Below are 24,605 nucleotides of genomic sequence, written 5' to 3'. Positions count from 1 at the left end.
AAACATTATGGAATATATTTTTACAACTACCTTTTTGACGTAGTAGAAATTAATATATTTTCCTACCATTTTAGTCAAACATGAGGTAAGTTGACTTAGGACAAATAAAAATAGTTAGAGAGAGAGAGAGAGTATGTCCTATGCAAAAGTTATAAGTTGTTTAATTAAAACAACTATAAACCTAGCTTCTATCTATATCTCCCTTAAAACAGCTCCGAAATATCTCTATTTGCACCATTTTGAAAAGTTGAAAGCTAAAAGTAAAGTCTATGGTGTCAAGTTACACCTGTTTGGTTATAGTTTCACTCTTTTTTTTGCAGTAGAAACTGAATCAATCATAAGAACATGACCAGAGAGTAACCAAGAAAATAACTTGCATAGGAGTAACATTTTTTTTTTCCAAATCGAGCCATATGGACCAACGAGTCGCCGTTGCTCCTAGCAAAATTAATAACAACTTGTATATTCTTATGCGTCATTTGGCACATATTTTCTAACAATTTCAAGAGCTATTTAGATGTATTTTTTGCCTAATGGATTAATAAAATGGACTAATTCTTCAAGTGGAGCTCCTTAAAATCTGTTCTCAAAGCTAGATGAAACTGAAAATACTAGTTCCTCCCAGCTTCCTCTTCTCTACTATAAAAAGTTTACTTACCAAATATTTTTCTAAAACAGTTTCAACTCCAACAATGAAAACGAAGAAAAAAATTACTCTATTAGTGAAGTAAAGCTATACTAAACGTGACTCATTAAAATCTCTCAGCCGACCATTCAACATATGAGATATATCGTGTGGGGTTGCAGTAGCCAGTAGTCCTGTACTCCTGTGGCTACAACAATAATTGTGCGTTGTGACCGAGGCCTTGTTTACTTCCCAAAAAATTTTACAAAATTTTTCACATTTTCCGTCACATCAAATCTTTAGACCCATGTATAAAGTATTAAATATAGACAAAAATAAAAACTAATTGCACAGTTTGGCCGAAATTGACGAGACGAATCTTTTGAGTCTAGTTAGTACATGTTTGGATAATATTTGTCAAATACAAACGAAAGTGATACTATTCCTATTTTGCAAAAAATTTTGGAACTAGGCCCGAATAAAACTAGCAAACCGGCAGTTCTTGGATCTGCGAGGACGGCACCCAGAACCCACCAATTCCGAATCCGGCGAGGCCGTTCCCGTCTGCGTCTACCCGGCGTCGGCACGGCACATGCCAAAGCCAAAACGGACCCAAACTCCGACGAGCCAGCGAGCAAAGCATCTTTGTCGCGTGGCCGGGAGATGGCCGGCCGGCACGCTGACGCTGGCCTCCAGTGCCGGCGATCTGATTATTCTACGCCGCCCCAGTGCCGGCGGCGCGGTTGCCGATGCGGCGGGAATGTGAGCGCCGTACTACTCAACAACAGTGATCCTCCTCGGGCGCGGCGGATCCCGGCCGGCCGGCACGAACGACCGGACGGCCGCGTGATGATACTAGTCCAACAGCTCCCAACCGAGGCCAAGAGGGAGCAGCCGCGCGGGCGCCTCAGGACGGGAGCAACGACAAGCGAACAGCCCCAAGGCGCAAGGCGCCAGCGGCGCTGGCGTGCGTACGAGTGAGCGATCGTGGTCGTGCGAGTGCGATTTGCTGTTCGCCGGCTTGGGAGACCGTGGCCGGGAAGCGCGGCGTCGGCGTGCGCATGCGACGCCGGGATCGGCCGGACGGATGCACGGAGGCGGTCGCGGTCGCGGTCGCCTCGCCTGCCAGTGCCGGCCGGTGCTGCCGCTGCCGCGCCTGTGCTGTGCGCACGTGACTCTCCGGCGTGCCACTATGCGCTTCTGCAGTAGTAGTACAGTACAGACGTGCAGTACCGTACTACTACAAAAAGATGCGAGGTGAGCAGGGGCCCCACCGGTCCCACCGACACGTTCTGGCTTTGGCACATCATGCCTGGACCACGACGGCCCATCTGAGGCTGTAACCGCGGGGTTGCCGGTGGCGTGGGTCCCAGTCCGTCCAGCCGAAACACACTCAGACTCTAAAGGCCCAAGATCATACAGCCCATTGTGTGCTGCTATTTGCAATTCCCTCTCGTTTTTCTTTTTTCCAGCACAAACACTTCGGAGAGGAGCTGCCGAGCTGTTGATGTCTGCTGTCGTGCGAACCAACCAAGGGTACGTTCGGTTCGAACGGAATCCAATACGGGAACCAATCCGGCCTGGATCGGTGTTGTATTTTACATAGCAAAGATCATTAGGAATAGTTCCGGCTAGAAATCAGGCTAAACGAACGGGCCCCAAGGTGGCTGAACCTGAAAAACCACCACCAGAACTCCCACGTGAAGACACGAGCATTTGCAAGATAGTTTAGTTCCATTAGTCACCCAAGAGTAGTTAAAATTTAGCAAGGGGAACCAAACGGAGCTTAGTTTAGGTTCATCATGCCCTGAGCCTGAAGAGAACGAACAAATCTGGAGACTGGAAGTATTGAGTGGAGAGATGCCCTTGATCACTAAGAACTCGTCCAGAATGGACTCGTTTTGGAAACATAATGGAAATAACACCAAGCCCACACCACACCATGGTGCTGATGCTATCTGATCTCGTCCCGCCAAAAGGCAAGGATATAACACGCACAGCATAGATGATGCCACTAAGAAACTTAACGGGCTAGGTAAGTCACCCAGGGAACATGAAAATTGTTGGAAATAATTGGATATATTTAGTGGACTGTACACATATCTCCATTGGGGATAAACATATGGTTGCAATGCCTGGTGACAGCAGCTGGTTGAAATAAGCTGCTGATCTCAAAATTTTTGGAACATGCTCTGTCAATTTACATGCCCACTTTCAGAGAAATCTGTCGACAGGCCGGTGTGATCTATTTCTGAACAATGTGATTTCGGGTGTGCAGACAGTTTGCAGAATCTCCGCTTAATCTTGCTGAAGGTAACGTATAAGGACAACCAACTACGACTACTGTCCTCCTTTTTTCTTTCTTTTTGATAACGAATACTGTCCTCCTTGATTACTTCACATAAGTTTGAGGGAACCAACTTTCCAACAACATATGCTTGAGCCTCAGCACCAGGGTGAATAGAGCGTAGCATGGGAAGTGCAGCACTGCCACCACCAGGTACCTGCCAGGAGTTACAGTTTTTTCTTTCAAGATGATGAAATCGCAGTTTACAGCAATACTGGCATACTTATGATTATGACAGAAAGAGCATGATAGCAAATTTCTTGATGGCTTCAGTGTAAAATGAGTGTGACAACCAAAAGTATTTAGGTACCAAATTGTTATGTCCTTTGTATGTCATCACATCTGTTCATGTGGTAATAAGATTTTCATAGCTATCACTAGCTTGTGGTTCTACTGTCATGTAATGTCTAGTTTCTACTTTTTTTGTCTCACTGATGCATTAGCTACTCATGAAACCATATATTTAGAAAAATAGTCATTTCTTTCATTGAGTTGAGCTTACCATACAGGTGCACCAGGGAATGCCAAGTCTAAAAATGGGTAAGGCCACCTGAACAAAGCAAAACATGTTACACATCCCAATTTCACCTCATTAGGAAGAAAAAAAAAGAGCTAAGCAGGTAGCACTACCAGGTTGACACGTTAGCATGGATGATCCACTGAACATTAACAAAAATGCCTGTCCACAGCAGAAAGTATGCTATCCTAAACCACGGGAAATGCTGCATTTATAGATTAAAATATCAATACAGAGATCAGTTGATCATGATATAGATCAATGTTATAGCATGAGACATTTACCAGTTTGTTTAGAGCAGCATCACCAACTATGAAGACAACATTGATTGAATGTGTCCCAATCAGAATCTGTTGTGCACATATTAAGAACTTTAAGAACTAAATACAGAAAAAAAGAATACAAATAACAAACCTCAACAAATAAATTTCTCTTTTGTAGTATGACTATATATTATTATGAATAGCACGTAATCATGTAACATTTCTATACCTAATATTAAAGAGTGAAAACTTCTCGCCCACAAATTTTAGCCCTTCACTCTTCCAAGTCTGTCTGTCCCTCCACTCCCTCCCTCGAGCATAAGAGACATCTTAGCCAGTTTTACTAAGAGTAGTAGTATGTGATGAAGAGATAAGAATCCTAATTGGCGTCCAACCCATGACCTGAACTCACAACCCATGCTTATAGGAGTTAGAATAGCACACGTCCAATTCTAAGACACATTGGAATAGATGACCCAAGCTGTACCTAACGTTGCAACACACGGGCATGTCTGCTAGTCATTCTTTAAAAGAAATAGGCCACAACTGATGTGCCTACCAAAAGCAGTGCTAAGCACTTGTGTACTGCCACTTCTGCATCCCCTTAACCATGTAGAAATGATACAGAAGTAATAGCAGAAGGCATATTTTATCTCTTTATTCATATAGCAAGAGCTCCAGCCATAAGTTCCAAAAAAAGGAGTCTATAAGGTGACTGAATACAAAGTAACTGATAAAAGGTCACAGACCATTAAGTTATATACTATCATATCAGACTTCCAAAATCCCTAGGTATATATAGTGAATTATGATCTTTAAGGTAAATTTTTAAAGGAAAAAAGTAATGTATATGGAACACTTTTAGTTAATATTGTTCACTGAACAAGTCAGATTGTAGATTATTACAGTTCCTAAAATTGCAGAAAGGGAATACTCACAAAATTCATCTCATACTGATTGTGGGCAAGGAAAGGGTACAAAATAAACCAGAACACCAAATCTGTAATCATCACAGCACCTGCATTTGTCTGGAAAAGAAACACATAATTTGAGTGGAGTACTAGTGTCAGTCATCTTTACTGTTTCTCTGTATTACTTTTATTAATATAAAACAGGTCAACTTTTTGTGGAAATGTGAAGCTACGACATGCTTATGATGATTGATGAGTTACCTGAAACAAGATCTGGAACATATAACCCCAAAATCCTGCTCGACCATTGTTTGCTTTAGTGTAATAAGAAATTTTGATTGTAGGGTCATATGCACTTTCTGCTGTTGGAGCTGTCATATATGTGCCATGATCTGCACCAGATCTTACCAGATCATATGTATCTCCACCGGTACTGTAAACATACTGATAGCATCCATAAATCGAAAGCAATGATCCAAGCTGCAGATGAAGAAGGTATTGAGACATTCACTAGTTAGTACTGGTGAAAAATCATCAGCAAGAATACATAAATGCTACAGTCTTCTTCAGATCATGTAAGCCTTTGTACCAGTGTTGCACGAGTGCAGTGAGATATGATGTCAGTGTCAGTTATTGAGATTCAAGGTTGATATAAAATTAAAGTGACAAATAACCAAAACAAAAAAACAAACCAATGTTCCATTAGCAAACTACATACCCCAAAATACAAGGTGACAAGCAAGAACGTCCACCTGCCAAACGTACAACATCATTTCAGCATAAGTTCTTTTGATTGTGGGCAGTGGAACTACTTCTGGGAATTATGACCAATCAGGATGAAGATGGGCTTACTGTGTGTAGTATAGGAAGATACTCCATCCATCAGTAACGATGTCGACCACAAGCAATGAAGCCAAAACGAAGAAGGCCACAAGGCGAAACGCCAACAGCCAGCCAGGATGGATCCCCTCAATGCACGTCTTCCAGCAATCTTCAAGATAAACAACACCAGGCCCGACCTGTGGCAATGCCTCTTCTCTGTCCTCGCCATTATCACCACTGCTGTCCAGTGAACGGGCCCCCTCATACTTCCAAATCAAGAAGAACGCCAAGGCCATGCAGGAGTAGACCCAGAGCGCACACAGCAAGAACCTCCAGTTGAGCCAGTACTCCGGTTGGGTAGTGTCCACGGCCATGGCTGAGGATTGGAATGCTTAACTAATCGTCCCTGCCATCATATATCAGCAAGACATTATATAAGTTTGCTGTCCTCGTCGTTCTCATTAAATCTGATACTATACTTGCGCCAGTCCACTTATAAGAATAAAAAGAATCACTTTTCTCCTTGCCTTGCCGGCAAAGAGAGAGATCAACGCATACATGTATCCTAATCTTAATTGCCAAATACCGCAAATAGGAGTAGATAAAAGCACAGGCAAAAGAACAGGCCGAAGAAAGCGAGGGCCACCAACACACTATTCAGAGATTCATAACCTGGCCGACCTGGGTACCCCACGCAAAAGGTGAAGATGCAACCTTTCCACTTCTTCCATTGACGCGCACACACGAAACAAACGAACAACGAAGCGGGGGCATCATGAAACCTATGGTCTGAGAAAAGAAGATGAAGTGGGGGAACTAAGATGAGTATACCAGCGATTGATTCGTCGACAGGGTCGCGCACGGGAGGATCGGTCGGACTTCGGACACACCGGCGGATCGGACAGAGTGGTTAACGGAGAAACCGATAACCACCAGTCCACCACTCCCCTTGCCCGGTCGCCTTGTCCTTGTCCAAGCTCCGTCCGGTTCCTTCCACCTTGTTCGTGTGATGCGCCTTCCTCCGCCTACTGAACTGTTGCAGCCTCTAGATTGAGATCGAGGGAGGAGACATCAGACATGTGCGCATCAGTGTATCCGCATAAAAAAAAAGGACGCGGGATCAGAAAATGATAGCCAAAATCTAGAGCGTATATTAGTGAATTACAATATATGGATGGGCAGCAGATCCCTGCCAGTTCCACGCAAGAATCTCCAACTCCCAGTCAAAGTGCCGGTGGGTGGACTTGTGCCGGCGCCCGGCGGAGACCTCGGGAAGCCTCTCGCGTCTGGCGCCTCCTCTCCCACCTGTCACTGTCACACACACATACAGTCTCTCATACAGAGCAGCAGCAGCAGCAGCCACAGCCACAGGCGGTGAAGGGCGAGAAGTGGACGAACCAACCAAGAAAGAAACAAAACCGCGACGATGAGAACCAACCAACCACGCGGGGCAGGTGATCTGGAGACGCTTGCTTGGAGGCATGGAGCCCAAGTATTTCCGATCGACCGCTTGCTTGGAATGGAATGGGTGGACCATTGGATGGGTAGAGGACACAACACAATCATTTGCTTGTGTCGATTTGCCTTTGCAACCGCAAGGAATCAAAATGATTTTTTTTTCTCTCACGTTGCCACAAGTAAGTACGTACTACTACACCTGAACGTTCTAGGATTCTGGCACGTGCGTCACTGAAGACGAGCAATGAAGCAAACAATCAGTAACCATTGTCCATATGAATGGAATGAAATGCAGATGTTACCTAATTATACTCCCTCCGTCCATTAACCTCTGTATTTCAGAATGAAAACTACCAATGAAGTGAAGAACGTTGTCTGGAACGTCAAATAAAAATGACAGGAGGTAGTATATAATTTAACTAATTATTGATCAAAACTTGTAGAAGTTATCATTTAACAAATTAAGGGCCTATTTGGATACCAGGCTAAAAATTAGCCCATCTTGTTAATTGTGGTCTGATAAGGGCTAATGGACTCTAACCACAAATTAGCCCACATTAGCTCTTATTACCATCTTATTTGGACATTCTAATTGGTATAATAAATTCTCTTGGATCCAAACACCCATAGAGGCAGTTAGGCAAAATGATGATAATTTTGAATGCTAGATGGATAAGACAGATGTCTACCTGACTCACTGTTTAAATTATACTCTTACAATGAAATACTAGGATCCATATACTACTCATTCCTCAAATTAAACATAGAAGTTAAATTTATATCTCCTCCATTCTAAATTATAGTTTACTTTGGTTTTGTTGTTAAACTTCTTTAACTTTAACCATTTTTAAATATATATTAACATCTATGAGTTCAAATAACACATTGTCAAGACATATTTCATATAGACTTAATAATAAGTTAAATGCATGAGTGGTCCCTGAATTTGTCAAAGGGTGCCACTAAGGTCAATGATTGAAAACGTATTTCCAGGTCCTTAAGCTTGTTAAGTGGACCAATGTGCTGAAAGTATCTTGATGTTGCTTAGAGAAGGGGTGAATATGTATGATTTAAGTGCAATAAAGCGGTTAGTAACAAGCACGGCACCACCAGACTTGGTCGTTGAACTGCTATGTCACGCACTTCCGTGCAATGCTGCAGCATTGCTGCACTACATAGAGAGCTCAACAAAAGCTACCCGCCTAGAAATCAAACTCAAACTTGCATCTACAAACACGCACAACCAAGTAGATTGAATGGAACACAAATAACACAATTCCTAACACAAGAGAGAAGACATGTGATTTATCTCATGGTTCAGCTCACCACCAAGAATTGCCTATGTCCACGTTATATAAAAAATTCACAAACATCACCAAGTTAGGTTGTATGAAAAATCATACTTCACAAACATCACAAATAGACAAGCAATATTTTGAATTAGGACTTAGGAGTATGAAAAATCCTTTGTAATCTTTTGCATGTATGTAAATATGAAACCAGCTTTGAAGTTGTAGAGCGGTTGTACCTTTCTCTTTATGTTTATATCCGCACAATTTGTATTATGGAACAATCTTTTAGTGTTAGGTACATCTACAAAAATGAAATTAGTAAGTTGGTCATATCGAATCTTTTCAAAATTCAAAAACTTTTCAAAATTCCTCAAATTTCGAAAACTTTTCAAAATTCTTCGTCACATCGAATCTTGGAGCACATGCGTGAACCATTAGATATAGACGAAAACAAAAACTAATTGCATAGTTTGCCTGTAAATCATGAGATGAATCTTTTGAACCTAGTTAGTTCATGATTGGATAATATTAGTTAAATAAAAACGAAAATATTATAGTACCGAAATCCGAAAATCTTTTCGGAAGTAAACAAGGCCTAAAACTTCCGTTCCTATACAAATAGGACGAGACACAACAGTATGTGGTCAGAGTGGATAAGGCCTTGTTTAGTTCAGCAAAAATTTTGGATTTAGCTACTGCTGCACTTTTATTTTTATTTGATAATTATTATCCAATTATGGATTAACTAGGCTCAAAATATTCGTCTTGTAAATTATATGTAAAATGTACAATTAGTCATCTTTTTTTTATCTATATTTAATACTCTATGCATGTACCGCAAGATTTAATGTGATGGAGAATCTCGAAAAATTTTAGATACTAAACAAGGCCTAAAGATGATCGGGACTCCAGCGTGGCTAGTTGACGTAGAGCAACCGTTCCATCCTTAACCTTTTGCGTGGCTAGGTGAGGCATGGATCTCTTTTCGCTCTCTCTGACAGTTCTAGGCTCTCTAGACTCCTCTCGTGATCCACAAACACTCTCATACCGTCACTTTGTAACCCTTATTGCAAATTTTGGCCCTTGAGCTCAGAAATACAATCGGACACCACTCACTGTACGTAGAGCATGTTGTTTGAACCAGTATAACCTCTGAGTCCTTGGGTCTGAGTCCTTGTGTGCCAAGCCATTCGAGCTATATGCACGGCCACAACCGCTTTCTTGATAATAACATATATTGCTTTACATGTCTAGAATCTTTTTTTAAGATATCAATGTAACATTGATGGCTAAAGGAGACCAGCAAGATGATAGAACAAGATCCTGGGAAAGTCCCCAACCATAGTTACTCTTATAGTTAGAGTAGCTATCATCTATGTTAAGAAGTTACACATGGACATTTTGGTATGTCTAGATGCTACTCTAGAAATTTGGGTCAAATAATCCTAAGAGTATTGGCATACCAAAATACATTGCAATTTCCAGAAGCCTTTGGCATTGCTTGTATCCTGACTGCTGCCTTCAAAGATTATAATACTATTTTTGCAGGGAAGTCTAGCTTTGCAACTTCTTGACATGTCTGTTATGTCTCTTTATTGATGACATAGGGGTACTCAGCAGGTGCAAACCATATACCAAACAAAATGCACAAGTGCGAAAATAGCAAAAGGAGTGATGAATAGGCACTAGAAGGGTAAATGTTCCAGCAGAACTCCACAGCGAGAAATAGAATGATCCTGAAATTGAGGGGAAGTGCAATAAGATTGCAAACCAAATAAATGAATACTTGAACCAGTGCGCTGTTTAGAGACATCATCTTAGTTTCAGAAAAAGGGGAAGAAGAATGCACTTAATGTTAATAAAAAAGGAAGTAGACACTTCTATCAACATAAATCATGTTTGGTTAGTTCACAAGCTGCAAGTGTGTAACATAAATACATTAAGGGACAGTATGTTACCTCAAAGGTGTCTGAAAACGTGTTTTCCACAATAGAAAAGGCAAGGAATAGAAGTACCTGCACAGAAGAACGAGCAAACTTGGATTATAGCATTCACAAACAACAATCACAAACAACAAGCCAAATCTATTGAGGACTAATCATAACATTAATGATGCTGAGGAGAGCCTGTGCTTACCAGGAATAGAATTGGTAGTGTAATGATCGGGCATACACAATGCCAATGAAGTTGCCAATAAACATAACAGTTACAATATCTGGATTCAAGTTGTACATATCTAGTTAGTTCAGCAGCAAAGCATAGATCGGAATGATATGATTAGTTTGAGAATTGTGGTTTAACACACGTTCTATGCTGAGAATGGATGATCTGGGCCGGCTGGAAACAAGCTGTTTGATTGATTTGGCATCTTTAAATCTGGAATGCAAGAAACCGAATAGACCTCCTTCATGCCTGTCAGTGAATGTAGAAGAATATTATGCGCTAGCATAACCATTATAAAATACCCTAGCATCTCCTCAGACATACGGATACAGTTTTAATTTATAAACATGCAATGATGAAAATATTCTTAGAAAGAATAGGAATAGGATATACTAGAGAAAGAAAAGCATTGAGTGAAGATTGGACTATTGAAATGACTGTACATCATTGCTTGGCCCTATTTGGTTGGAGGCGGTAAACTTTACCGCCTATCACATCGAATGTTTGAACACATGCATGAACTATTAAATATAGACTATTTACAAAACTAAAAACACAACTAGAGAATAATTTGCGAGACGATTTTTTTAAGCCTAGTTAGTCTATGATTGGACACTAATTGCCAAATAAAACGAAAATGTTACAGTACCTGTTAAACTTTAACACCCCAACCAAACACCCTCTAACTCATTACACCTAACATGATTGGTGAGTACTCACTTTAACCACTTGTAGTGTGCAAATATCAGAAGGGTGGTGAGGTGAAGAATCAACAACGCAATAGCAAGCTCTTTCGATATAAACACCTTCTCTGGGACGAATTTAAAGTTCACAGACCTGAAAAATATAAAACAATTAACACTGTGCATAATTACAGTCACGTCTAGGGTGTGATACATATGTCATGATGTTGCTGCTGAAGTGGTTCAAAATTCATGAAATACACACCAGAAATGGATAAACACACGGCCAAGATTGAATGCTCTTGAGATGTACTCAACTGGATGTGAGAGCAAGAATGGCATACCCAACAAAACCTACAGATGGGAAATGTAAATCATTAGTATAAACTGTGTGATACCTTGTATCCATCTACATCTAACCCCAGACAAACTAGACAAGCTCACGTTTACCTCAGGCCATGATATGTGCATTTAACAGAAAATTTATATCATAAAACAAGGTACAATTTCTTCAATACAACGCTGCAGAGTTTTGCTGCATGTTAAAGAGAAAAAATAACAGAAGATACAACAAGTTGTGAATTTAAGCTCTGTGGCATGCTATTGGAACTTGGAAGATATCACTATGGAGTTTAAGGATAAAGGGATTACAAAAGACCTTGCAGCATTCAGTTTGAAATAGAAGAAACTGCCAAGCATAGTCAAACCGATATAATATGTGGTACAAGAAGACCATTTTAACACATTGAAAATAGTGGAATAGGATGAGTGTTTTTAATTAATAAAAAGAAACAATGTACCTGTACAACAGCAGCTCCCAACAAGGCAAAGAAGACTCCTTTGATGCTCATGGCCTGTACAAACAACTTAGTAAGGGTAACAGTTCGAAGGATAAAAAGATATAAGCATGGTGCTGTTGAAATGTGTACCTTGACCATCAGTAGAAGCAAAGAAGGAGCGAAAAGAAGGACATTCATCTTAACTGAGACAGCTCCACTGAAAAAAGAAATGGTAAATGAATATGAGCAGCTACTTTCTACGTATCTCTTTCAGTTTAAAACAAAGCAAAGGTCATATTAAAACAAAGCAGAAGATAAATGCAATATACTGCCATACTGTCATGCTCACCTGAAAACTATTAGACCAAGGTACCACTTGTGATATATGATCAGTACCATAGCAGCGTGAAGCAATGTCATGGCGAAGCAATCATTGAAAAGGCGGAGAACAAATATGGAGTGAACCCTCTTGGACAAACAAAGCAAACCTAAAGCCCACCATGGAAGCTGTCATCGTTATTGAGAGATAGGGAGGAATCAGAAACAACAGACAATGTCATGGAAACTTGGCCACACAGATGTTTTACAGGCTTAATTGAAGAAACTTTGGGTCATCATAACAGCCTACCAGACTACCAGTTACTGAATTATCCTTGCGGTGTTGCAGAAGTGAAGAAAAGATTGTTTTAGACAAGAATAGCCAACACTACAGATATTACCATAGATAAACTAAACACTGATTGTTTCTAGATGAGTCGTCATGACATTATATCAATCAGTTTGTCAAAATTATCTTTGCTGAGCTAAACAAAGGTTAAGGAAAAGACAGTTTTAGATGTGAATCCCTGAACTAAAGCAGAACCAGAGGTTAGAAAAGAGTGATCAATTGCACAACTATACCACTTCGGTCTTGACGTAAAGCAGAAGAACGAGGCTCAAGTTGACAATGTATAATACGCCGAACAAAATCTGCAGACAAGTACCCCAAGAACTCATCAGTCTTAAGCACAGCCAGGCATCTTCTGACCATAATGAGAGTGTCAGAACAAACGAGTTGTTGCTGGTAAGCATATTTGGTTGTGCGGTTACCTGAGCAGGGAAGACATGGCCTCCGGTAAGGAACTTAATGGCGGAGTAGATGTAGAGGAAGCCGGCCGGGTAGACCAATGGCCCTGTGTCTCCCTCGATCTTGGTGTAGTCCCTCTCCCCCTCCAGAAAAACGTCCACCTAGCGCAGCAGCAAACACACACACACACACACACACACACCCCAGAAGCAGCCACCAAGATCACACCACCATCCCAAATTCGAAGCTCTTGAACCAAAACAGAGGTGAAACAAAACAAAAATCGGCGATCTGCGCTAGTACCTGAGACATGTAGGCGTCCCAGTCGATCTTGGTATCTGCAAGTAGAAGCAACAGACCCGCTTAGCTGCGGTAACGCGGACACAAGGAGGAGAGCTGAGCAATAATGAGGCTACGCGCTCGGAGCTACAGACACGGGACGAAGGCGATGATGAGGGCGACGAGCGCAGCGTCGGCGAGCACCAGGAACGCGGCGAAGTAGAGCGCCCTCCGGTGATCCGCCGACCTGGCTGGCATCTCCGCCGCCTCCGTGCTCGCGGCGCGCCTCTTCTCCGCCCGCGCCATCCTCGGCGGCGCGCTACCACCGGGCGGCAGATCCAGTCAGTCCAGGAGCAACTCCACCGGCCGGCGATGACCCCAACCCACCCACCCCGTTCGTTGTTCCCAACTGCCGAAAGCGTGCGCCCCGGTTAGTTAGGCGGGCCGAAATGGCATGTGGGCCTTTACCACCACGGCCACTAGTCTGAGTCATGGGCCTCCATGCTGCTCGAAGCGTGAGACCAGTTGCTTTGGGCTCCGAGGCCTGCCTTCGGGCCCGTCGTCGTCGTCGTCGTCGTCCCCTTCGGCGGGGCGGTCGCCGTCTGAGGGGCGCGCGTCATCCTCCACTGCACGGGCACCGGCCACGACAGCGTTCTCGGTCGATTCCACCCGCGCCGCGCTCGCTTTGGCATTCTTTATATTCCCATCCCATGGCTCACCGGGGCTTCGTCCTCTTTATCGCCGGCCCCGTTCGCGGAAAGCAAGAGATCCACCCACTATCGCAGCGAAAGCGCCGCCGGGTTCATTCCAGATCACAACATTACCGACGAGGCGACCTCTGATCACACGAGAGGGCATCCATGAATGTCTCCGGCAGCTCGCGCGATGCACGTCTGTTACCCCGCGTCGCCTTCTTATCATCATGGAGATGCGTCCTCTCTTTCAGAACCCCCCCCCCCCCCCCCCCCCCCCCCACTTCTATCTTCTTTATCTTTAGAGGAATGATGAAAATGATGTCCCCTAACGGACCTTATTTATTCCCATGTAGCGACTTCTTTTTATTGACGACTGACGATGCTGGTAGCTGCAAACCTGACTACCTGAGGCCAGAAAAAGGGTGCGCGCTCTATTATTCTTTGCACAATAAATATGCTGTATAAGTCGTCCTACTAAATTCTGGCTGAAGAACTTGTGGCAGTACGTTGCATCATTGAGACGGCCAGCAGGCATGAAAATGGCGTCCACGCACTATAATGTGCCTGATCTCGACCGTTTATCTCCGCGCATCAACATCAAGCGTGTATTCCCGAGCTCACCTCACCGGTGACGCCACTTTCTGGATCGGAGCAAAATGGAACATGTGGCCGATCCAACAGGGTCAAGCAGCCGCCGCCGACATCGACACGACCAACTGTCCAACTGCGAAGGCCGGACGAAGAAAGCCGCCACGCATCCAAGTCCCAATTGTGCTCTGCGACTCTGCCGCTGCCCCTGCCAACCTGCCACTGCGGTCTCGCGTCGTCTCACTAGTGGCTCACTACTCGTAGTCGTCGTACAGGGACGAACGAGTACGGGATCACGGGAAGATTCACCCGGGGCATCACCTTTTTTTTTTCGTTTTCCGTAGCGCACGCGACGGGACGGGACGGGACCACGAGTGGTATTTTAAGCGCGGGCGGGGGCGGCGACCGTTTCGCGACAAGGCCGCGGCAAAGATGATGATGCAGCGGGGCGCGGCGGCCGCCGGGACGACCTCTGTCTCCGGAGCCTCCTCTTGGACTCGGGCCGCCACGCGCGGCCTCGCCTCGCGCCACGTCGGCGTCGCCTCCTCGTCCTCCTCCTTCTTCGGGCCCCGCGGCGCCACCGCCGCGGCCCAGCGGTTGCCGCTCCTCCGCGTCCGCGGCGGCGACGGCCGGCTCAGGCCTCTGTCGCTGCTGTCCGATAGCGGTGGCAAGAATGGGGAGGTCGCCAAGGCGGTGGCTGCGGCGGCGGCGGCATCGGTGCCGGCGGACGATGCTAGTGCCGCCGCGGTGACGGGAGACCGCGGCGGCATTGCGGCCACCGCGCAGCTGGGCGCCATGATCGTCGCGTGGTACCTGCTCAACATCTACTTCAACATCTACAACAAGCAGGTCTGTCTGTCCGTCCCGTTCACCGCAGCATCGATCTCGAGAGTGATCTCAAGATCCCCTCCCCCTCTTCTTCCCGCTTGATCGATCAATACCAACCGGGCCCGTCTCCGTCCCCCCATTGCAGGTGCTCGGCGCGCTGCCGTTGCCGTTGCCGTACACCATCACCGCCTTCCAGCTCGCGTTCGGCTCCCTGCTCATCTTCCTCATGTGGGCCACCAGGCTCCACCCGGTGCCCAGGCTCTCCGCTGCGCAGGTGAGGCCATTCTCGCCGCGACGGCTGCAATCTCGTTTCCCCCCTTCCCTTGGTGGTTTGCTGATTCGTAGTACAACTTTTGCGGCTGCAGCTGGGCAAGATCGCGCCGCTGGCCGTGGGGCACATGCTGGGCACGGTGTTCACCAACATGAGCCTGGGCAAGGTCGCCGTCTCCTTCACGCACACCATCAAGGCCTCCGAGCCTTTCTTCACCGTCGTCCTCTCCGCCCTCTTCCTCGGCGAGGTTCGCCACCGTCCTACTCGCACCTCCTGATTCCTGAAAAGGCAAAACGAATTCTCGCCGATTCCGCCGTGAATGGAATGGAATCAACAAGAAACAAGAAGAAAACTGGAATCTGTGATCAGTTCTCATTCGATGTTTGGTATGCAGGTCCCTTCCCTGCCGGTGCTGGGCTCGCTCGTGCCGATCGTTGGCGGCGTCGCCTTGGCTTCATTCACCGAAGTTTCTTTCAACTGGTCAGTGCTGTGCCCGCTACCTATTGCCTACTATTGGAAAATCTTTGGATCGTACTGTAGTACCAAGCGATTCTTGGCCTTTTTGCTGTTGGGACTCAAATGATTGGAGGAATCTTGACAGTTGACTCTGTAATTTTGTCTGGGAATCAGGACCGGGTTTTGGAGCGCCATGGCGTCCAATCTGACCAACCAATCGAGGAACGTCCTCAGCAAGAAACTCCTTGCCGGTGACAAGGTGAGTTTTCCTTCATCTCAGATTAATAATACCGACGGTCGGTGAACTGTAATAACAGTAAAAATTGTCCAATCTGATGCAGGATGTTATGGATGACATAAATCTCTTCTCGGTGATCACTGTACTGTCGTTTCTGCTGTCTTGCCCTCTGATGTTCTTCGCCGAAGGCATCAAGTTCACCCCAGGATACCTCCAGAGCACGGTAAGCGTTTCAAAAATCAGACAAGACAAGATATATACTTCAATAATCAGCTGTGTCATCGCTCTACAAACAACGAACTTACCATAATCTTGTTTTGGCATCATGTAGGGCCTGAACCTCCAAGAGCTCTGCGTGAGAGCAGCACTCGCAGGTCTGTGCTTCCATGGCTATCAGAAGGTGAGGAGATAACCAAAGGTCTTCGTCCCCATGGGATCTTTACCTCTTTCTCGCCTCCAAGAAGAAAACTTGTGCTTGACGCATGGTCTTCCCTTGCAATTGCAGCTCTCGTACTTGATCTTGTCGCGAGTGTCACCGGTGACACACTCCGTCGCCAACTGCGTAAAGCGTGTGGTTGTGATCGTCTCCTCCGTTCTGTTCTTCAGCACCCCTATTTCGCCTGTCAATGCACTAGGTAACTTTGATCGATTCCCCCCAAAAGAATTCATTACTGCCGCTGCAGCAGAATCACTTCTAACCAACTCACTGCTGTCTGATTTTTGTTGTTCTTCCTACAGGAACTGGTGCTGCATTAGCAGGTGTTTTCCTTTACTCTAGGTTGACGAGAACCAAGAAGCCAAAGGATGCATAAGCAGGGATGAAAAAGATTACAGTAGTTCATGAGAAATTACAGGTTTTTGAGGTATAGAGATTTGATCAAGATTAGAATCTCAATGACGATACGAACAAGCATTGTTTCTACCCAGTTGTACACTTGTACCACAGGGAACAGGCAACAGCTATTTGCAGAGTTACAAGAACCATGAACGAATATATTCTCAAGTTTCACGAGACATGGACGTGGTGTTCTCTAGCCATATTATATGATTATTAGGATTAGTCCAAACCACGGCAAACAGCTGTCTACGTCATTGTGTGGCAGTCCACGCGACACAAATCAGCAAGACGCTGACGCATGGGCAGAAGCAGTATGATACATATACAAGTGCAACTTGTTGAGATTCCGAGGTCCAAACCGAGCAGCCTCTGTAGCGGCTACAAAACTCGCATGAGCAGAGTCACATACGTGTAGGATGATCCTTCAACACATGTAATAACGTGCGCTCAATTCAATATAAAACCATGCGGGCAGCATTTACAAACAGTCTTCGACATAGATTGTACATAACATTAAAATATCAGTTGTCCATGGTTTTGTCCAAAATTCATCCCAATGCGCTTGTTTACCCAGGGTTGGGTCATAGCATTAGGTATACTTAGCAAAGTCAAGTTTTAACGCTTTACAACCTACGACCACAGGCATATGGTACGGAATCAGGCGACTCCCAGGCGTCAAATCAAAATAGCAGGTGACCATTAGGGATCAGACCATCACCCATATCCTAAGTTAGTGATGTTCCAGGAAATTCTTGGATTTAAGCAGGATAAGAAAAGGAAATAATATAACTTGTTAGGGTACCATCTTCTACAGTTCTACTTGGTTTCGTCACCATCGCGAAAATTGGATTGCACCTAGTGGATGCAATCACCAGTTGGAAACTCCCACGGGCTTGCCAGGAGGACTTCTGCTCCTTGCACGGAATCCATCATTGCTTGTTTTGCTCTGGTCCCTTCCACGTGATCCATAGAACCTGCCAATTGAACGGAGGATACAGACAGATGAGATTCTTCTTCATGGATGCTGTCACATTATATAAATAGGAATAATAAATAGGAATAGTACCACATTATGTACACACGTGAGATGTTAGTCCCATGTACCCTATACAATCAAGCCCATGAGGCCCAATGCGATATATCCAATATTCCACCAATTATATATTCTCCTTCATGGTATCATTCGCCTTGATTTAGATTCTAACCCTAGCCGCCGCAGCTTCCACACCACGTGCCCCCAGGGGAAGGTTGATCTCTGCTGGGGGCAGCGTCCTGATTAGGCGTCTGATCCTATTGATCCGGCTGCCATCGTCGTTGTCGCGCAGCAGATCGGGATCTCCCCTACGTCGTTGTCGGACTGTCGCTGTCGCCATCAACACCTGATCTTCGTCGCATGGACAGATGGATCTCGCCCCATCCCATGCCGTCGGGATGACAGTCAAGCCCAGCCACACGCCCTGACCTTGCGTTGCCATGGAGGCAGACAGATCCGACGTGTCGTTGTTGTCAGGCGAATGTGCCCATCTCGACCACGTCGATCCCCGTCGTCACCTTCGACCCTACACGTCTGTGACCCGCCGTGCGCCTTGCACTGACCAATCGGGTCACACCGCTGCCGCCATGTCGTCTCGCTGGGTACACCCGATCTCTTGTTGTTGTATCTTTTTGGTTTGCCCAATCACTAATCGAGATTGAGTCGCCCACTGGCCGTCGGCCTCGCATGCTGGCATTGGCATCGACTTCATCGACATTGTCTCCGAGTATTATGCGCTGAGCAACAAGGTTGTTCCTGTGTCACCTTATCGGGCTGCAGCACCGTCGCCCGTGTGTCCGCATCTACATCGCCATCATTGTGCATCTACCACTGTGCTACGCAATCCCTGTTGCGCCATCCGTCTGACAAGGTCTTCGTCCAGTTGATTGGGTCTTTGACTCTTTGTCATCAAGCTGCTGCTACACGCATCGTCGCTGAGACCTGCTCGCCGACGCGTCTTCTCCCACATTGCTTCTTCTTCGTCCAGCACAACCACACGGTTGGGGCCCTCTCCCTTGTACACCCGTATTGGCAACACCGATGCATGCTTTCGTCCCTAACGTGTTGTTGGATCTGGCAAATCTAGCTACGCCTCGGTGCTCAGGCGGCTTTGACTGCATCGACTTCGGCATCGACCCTCGTCTACCTCAATTCCATCGTCGCCTTTCTTCTCGTCTACGATGGCCCTGGCTACGTCAACTTCGACATCTCCCCCTCCCACGATGACTGCTTCGATGCGTCTCCGTCATCACCATGGTGCCCCTTGTGCACCTAGCTCCATCGACATGGCAACCCAACCACAACTACGTCAACCTCGGCCATCTTCAGCATAGCTTCTTCGACCACAGCTATTGTGCCCTCACGCTCGGCTACCTCAACAACGGCACAAAGGGCTACCGCCTAGCATGAAGACTCATCGGCTTCTTCTCTAGCCACAGCTACCGGGTGCATCAACTATTATGACTACGAGGGGATGTTAGCTTTGTCAATTTCTCCAGACTCTGCAGTGCTCCCGCTGTGACTGCAGGGAGGAGTTAGAGTAAATAGGAATAGTACCACATTGTGTACATGTGAGGTGTTAGTCCTATGTACCCTATATAATCAACCCATGAGGTCCAATGCAATATATCCAATATTCCACCAATTATATATTCTCCTTCAATAAACTTAAGAAACAAAAAGTGATAATAGTTGTTGAAGATAAACGGAATAGGACAAAAGATGCACCAATTTAATTATGTTTTCATGCTAAAAAGTTCCATTAGATCAGTGCTTCAACAAGACGGACAGCACCAAATGACAGCACAAGTTCAGAGATTATATAAACTTCACAATTTCAAATGACACTGCATAATTCCAAATATGGTAAAAATATTGGCTCAAAGACTAATAAAGTACCTTTCATGAAAACTGAGACCATCCCCAGACTGATTGTTGCTGGAGCTGTATCAAAGATAGCAATTAATCATGTAACAGGGAAACATCAGCTAAATAATCATCTGAATAGGAAAAATTATACACACCTGGGTGGAAAGCTCGCATTGTCACCTGTCTGATTGTTGCGGCTGCTGTTATCATAGCTGTAATGTGATGGTTCATTATAATGTATAGATGGGCCAAAGACAATGTATGTATAATAGAAATTTTCACCATACCTGCCATGAAAGCTCGTAGTATCACCAAACTGATTGCCACTGGAGCTGTTATGGAAGCTGCTAATTCATGACTCGTTAGGGTTGTGCATGGCTAAAAGGAAGCATTCAAACTGCAACTGATACACACCTCGAGTGAAAGCTTGAACCACCCCCAGCCTGGTTGCCGAAGCTGCTGTTATTGAAGCTATCAGTTGATCTTTTAGCACCATATCCTTGACCACCATAAGAGTCATCAGAAGATGCCCACCGACGTGATCTTCCACCATATCCTCCACGAAGAGCCATTTCTTTTAATTGTTGTGGCACAGATTGGTTTGCACCCTCCAAAATCTTGACAAGATCTGAAGCGTACTTCGAATCCTGGTCACCGAAGAATGTGTAGGCAGAACCTGTCGCACCAGCCCTACCAGTCCTCCCAATTCTATGGACGTAGTCCTCCACACCAGTTGGGAAATCATAATTAACCACGACCCTGTGAGGAGATTTTGGAAGGATTGTCAGTGGGTTACATTCAAAAATTTATGTCGAATACAAAATGTGTGTATTCACCATTTTATTATCAGCGTTACAATGACTATGGCACAGTTGCTCAAATGATTAGAAGGTAAAGCTCTCAAAAATTGAGAAGCAACGAAGACACAGCCCTACCTGATGTCCTTTATGTCCAAGCCTCGAGCGGCCACATCAGTGGCTACAAGTACTGGACACCTGCCGCTTCGAAAGTCATTCAACACAGAATCCCTCTCAGACTGTGATTTATCACCATGAATAGCAGAAGCACCATACTGCCGTGATAGGTTTCTAGCCAACTGATCACACATCCTCTTAGTGGAGCAAAATATTATGATTTTTGATCCAGGATCTTGTGACCGCAAGATTTGATCAAGTCGTCTTGATTTCTCCATATGTGGGATGACTTCCACATGCTGCAGTGTGCAACAAACCACCTCAAAGTACAGAAACAAAGTATCTGGTTTGAAAAAAAAAGAAAACAACATTTTGACTCACCTGAGTAATTGACTTATTTGCAACCAGCTGATCAGTGTTTCCAATGTTAACTTGAACTGGGTTATTCAGTAAATCCGACGCTATTCTTCTAACCTCTTTTGGCCATGTGGCAGTGTACATAAGAGTTTGCCGTCTAGGTGGTATTTGTTTCACAATTTTTCTTATTTGTGGCTCAAATCCCATATCAAGCATACGGTCAGCTTCATCAAGGACAAGATAAGACACTTGGCGCAGGCTCACTTTATTCATTTCCAAAATGTCATTCAATCTCCCAGGAGTTGCGACAACAACGTCGGCACCACGCTCCAACTCTCTTAGCTGAGGGCCTTTTGGAGCACCTCCATATAAGCACTTCAAACAATAAAAATTAGATTAACATCTCTTATACAACATATATTAAACATAAATGGAGCTTTCATATGCTCGCATATGAATTCATTAGAATTAACCAATATGGTTAGAGGCGCTAACTTAGTTAATTCATTTAAAAATACAACACATGTTCTAGACCTAAGCAGAGAAAAGCATTAGTAATGATAATAACAGATATAAGAAAATATAAAGCAACATACAGTAGAAGATATTCTTGAAGATCTTCCGAACTTGATTGCTTCGTCTTGAATTTGTGTTGCCAATTCCCTGGTTGGAGACAGAACTAATACTGTTGGACCTTCCCTTGAATTATGCTGCAGGCGCTTCAGAAGAATAAACCCTGGGAGGAGATAGCCCAATGTTTTTCCTGAACCTGTCTTCGCCACAGCTACTATATCACGACCCTTTATAGCAATTGGCCATGACTGAGCTTGGATAGGAGTTGGTGCTGAGAAACCTGCTTGCAGAACCTGCAAAAGGTTGATACCCTTCAGAGATGAGTGTTATCTAAATACCATATCTGTGTAAGGATAAAAATCATAATATAGTCTATAGCAAAGAGAAAAGGCTTCTCGTGATGTGCAATTTTTAGTTACACAGAAGCCAAGCCAAACATCATGCAGTTGGAGACTGAACAAAATAGTGAGCTGTTTCAAACCACAGGAGGCTGCACAAGACAACAAACAGGTCGAACCACGACTTGGATTGTTGACTTGAAGAGCCTGCTGCAAAGAAAACTTGGTTTAATCATGCGTACATACAATGGATGCACAATGGCCACCTGGTCCCATCAGAAAGGAATCCAAAAAAGCACATTAATATTGCTACACATTGTGTAGACCTACCTCCCTTAGAATCTCTGATGGGAAGCCTGTGGACTGAAATGTCATGAATGGCGCAGGTGCCTCATTGCCCTGTTAATAAAAGAAAATGAATGGAAAATCTAAGTAACATCTAAATAAAAACAAGAGTGATTGATGGTACTCCCTCTATTCCAAATTATAAGACATTTTGGCTTTTCTAGATACACTGCTTTAACTGTGTATCCAGACATAGTGTATATCTAAATGCATAGCAAATGCTAGGTATCTAGAAAAGCCAAAACATCTTATAATTTGGGATGGAGGGAGTAAACAGAAAAAAAGGAATGGATTAGTTGATCACATACAACAATGGTAATCTCATGCTTAGCACGATATGCTTCTGTCGACATTTGGCTTCCATTGGCAGCCTGAGAAACCTGATTAGTGGATGGAGCACTTTGTGAAAGGTTCACTCCAGATGCAGAGCGTGGCTGAAACAAGGTAGCATGCTATGAGTGGACAAAGAAAAGTAAATCGCTTATGATTTGCTCTCTTATGATCATATGTTGACTCTTTGATGCACTATTACTACTACAGTACTATCGTATCTTCCTTGATATTTTGAAACAGCAATGTCCAATGAATAACAATACCATGCATTGCATGTACATGTAACTAGATACATTGTGCATGCAGCTTAAGCAGGTTGCTAAAGAAAAGTATCTCTCTTGACAAATAGTTCGTTAGCCAAGAAAGGTCATCACTATCAACTGAACTCGACCAAGTAGGTATTTCCACCTCTGAAATCGACCAGCAGGCAGAGTATATCCTAGCCTCCAACTATACTTCTACTGGCAACCTTGACCTAAATCACACCGTGCAATCGAATGCAGGGCAAATGATGACATGTAGCACGCGATCGATATAGTGAAGTAACGAGAGAAAAACAGGTCACCTCCGAGTGATCATTCCTTGCCCTGTTATCGGAGGGAGGCACATACTGCTGGCGGCTCACCGCAGCTTCCGAGCGCTGCTGAAGCACCAAATACAGACTACTATGAGAATGTAGCAAACATTTGTTCTCTAGAAGGAAAAAAAAGACCATCTCGCAGACCTCAACCTCGCACAAAGCCACATTTTCGGAATACGCGTTGTTACCTCGGAAGGTGCGCTGCTTCTCGGCTTCTCATCGTGCCTGGAGTAGCCAGGCGGCTGCGACGGGGAGGAAGGCACGGCCGCGACGGGGCGCTCGTACTGCGTAACCTTGGTCTCCGGGTTCCAGAAGTAGAGGTACCCCGTGTTGCCGTCGATGAGCCCCCTCCACGGTTTCGGGAGCGTCGGATCCGGCGGCGCGTAGCGCGGGCCCTTGGACGCCGGCGCGGACGCCGACGACTCCATCCGCAACCCTTCTCGTGTACCCTGCCACACACGCAGCCCACCCACCACGGATCAATCAGATCAAAAACGACACAAGCGGGACGAGATGCAATGCGCGCGCGAGGAGGGAGCGGGATCGAGTCGCTGAGGGGGGGAAGCGGGCGAACCCTACCGATTGGCGCGGCGGAATGCGCGTGGCGACGTCGGCGGCTGCGGCCGGAGTAGAGGAGGGGGGGCGGAGGCGATTGGGGTTTTCTCGTCACCGAACCCTCGCTCTATCTCCGGTACAGCTACAGCCGGGTCAAGTATGCGTCGACGAATAAAAAGGGGAAAAGGGGAGCGGAGGCGCCGAGGACAAGTCGCACAGTGTTGTGTGTGTGTGTGAGAATGCGCAGTGGGGCGGGGGGGGTGGGTGGCCAGTGGGGGGCTACAGCTGGTGGTGGGACCGGCCGAACGCAGAGGGCCGCGCCCGCGCGTCGTTGCCGGGGGCCCAACGCCGATGGCCCTTTTGCTGGTTTCGGCCCAGACTACTTCTCGCCGTGCCCCTTTCGGCCTTTCCTTTTCTTGGCATACCCCAACGCTTTGGCAGTTTGGCCTTTGGCTTTGGGGTCGGGCGCACGCTGTCTACGTGGACACGCTGCCAGACCTGGCATTCACTCACCGTAGTTGATTCGATGAATGAGTCTGCTGCTCAATCCTTTGGTACGAGAAGTCATGGCTAAAAATATTATTTGCTG

General features: G+C 45.3%; 4 protein-coding genes across 9 annotated transcripts; 1 reads left to right on the top strand and 3 right to left on the bottom strand.

Moving 5' to 3' along the window:
* LOC8078481 lies at positions 2,734–7,033 on the bottom strand. 2 transcript variants are annotated; one of them, XM_021457475.1, is made up of 11 exons: positions 6,888–7,033; positions 6,651–6,796; positions 6,317–6,530; positions 5,516–5,891; positions 5,382–5,415; positions 4,925–5,143; positions 4,691–4,780; positions 3,774–3,839; positions 3,603–3,694; positions 3,475–3,522; positions 2,734–3,129 (listed from the first exon to the last, which is right to left on the bottom strand). In XM_021457475.1, exons 4-11 carry the CDS (start codon positions 5,857–5,859, stop codon positions 3,018–3,020), a joined length of 1,005 nt encoding a protein of 334 aa, XP_021313150.1. In that variant the 5' UTR covers positions 5,860–5,891; positions 6,317–6,530; positions 6,651–6,796; positions 6,888–7,033; the 3' UTR covers positions 2,734–3,017. The 2 variants fall into 2 exon arrangements, with proteins under 2 accessions (XP_021313150.1, XP_002455107.1); XM_002455062.2 differs by having other exon boundaries at positions 6,884–7,032.
* On the bottom strand, positions 9,432–13,511 carry LOC8056549 (dol-P-Man:Man(5)GlcNAc(2)-PP-Dol alpha-1,3-mannosyltransferase). The gene is made up of 13 exons (XM_002455061.2): positions 13,361–13,511; positions 13,230–13,264; positions 12,950–13,087; positions 12,761–12,829; positions 12,210–12,367; positions 12,011–12,077; positions 11,882–11,935; positions 11,347–11,435; positions 11,119–11,235; positions 10,541–10,647; positions 10,372–10,450; positions 10,194–10,250; positions 9,432–9,971 (listed from the first exon to the last, which is right to left on the bottom strand). The coding sequence occupies exons 1-13, from the start codon at positions 13,509–13,511 to the stop codon at positions 9,818–9,820; spliced, it is 1,275 nt and encodes a 424-aa protein (XP_002455106.1). The 3' UTR covers positions 9,432–9,817.
* Positions 14,875–17,606, top strand: LOC8078480 (phosphoenolpyruvate/phosphate translocator 3, chloroplastic). Its single transcript, XM_002457220.2, has 9 exons — positions 14,875–15,337; positions 15,462–15,590; positions 15,682–15,834; positions 15,982–16,067; positions 16,218–16,302; positions 16,385–16,504; positions 16,613–16,681; positions 16,787–16,916; positions 17,020–17,606. Exons 1-9 carry the CDS (start codon positions 14,921–14,923, stop codon positions 17,091–17,093), a joined length of 1,263 nt encoding a protein of 420 aa, XP_002457265.1. The 5' UTR covers positions 14,875–14,920; the 3' UTR covers positions 17,094–17,606.
* Positions 17,597–24,207, bottom strand: LOC8078479 (DEAD-box ATP-dependent RNA helicase 14). Of its 5 annotated transcripts, none has more exons than XM_021455827.1 (14): positions 24,041–24,207; positions 23,650–23,910; positions 23,447–23,524; positions 22,857–22,982; positions 22,534–22,602; positions 22,285–22,413; positions 21,889–22,158; positions 21,317–21,667; positions 20,957–21,234; positions 20,436–20,780; positions 20,309–20,365; positions 20,177–20,233; positions 20,052–20,096; positions 17,597–18,093 (listed from the first exon to the last, which is right to left on the bottom strand). In XM_021455827.1, the coding sequence occupies exons 2-14, from the start codon at positions 23,887–23,889 to the stop codon at positions 17,988–17,990; spliced, it is 2,151 nt and encodes a 716-aa protein (XP_021311502.1). In that variant the 5' UTR covers positions 23,890–23,910; positions 24,041–24,207; the 3' UTR covers positions 17,597–17,987. The 5 variants fall into 5 exon arrangements, with proteins under 5 accessions (XP_021311502.1, XP_021311503.1, XP_021311505.1 ...); XM_021455828.1 differs by having other exon boundaries at positions 22,285–22,410; XM_021455830.1 differs by having other exon boundaries at positions 23,447–23,521.

The sequence above is a fragment of the Sorghum bicolor genome, chromosome 3 (assembly GCF_000003195.3).
Source record: "Sorghum bicolor cultivar BTx623 chromosome 3, Sorghum_bicolor_NCBIv3, whole genome shotgun sequence".
Lineage (NCBI taxonomy): Eukaryota > Viridiplantae > Streptophyta > Magnoliopsida > Poales > Poaceae > Sorghum > Sorghum bicolor.
Note: the sequence above shows the minus strand (reverse complement) of the source record. Positions and strands in the feature narration are given on the sequence as shown.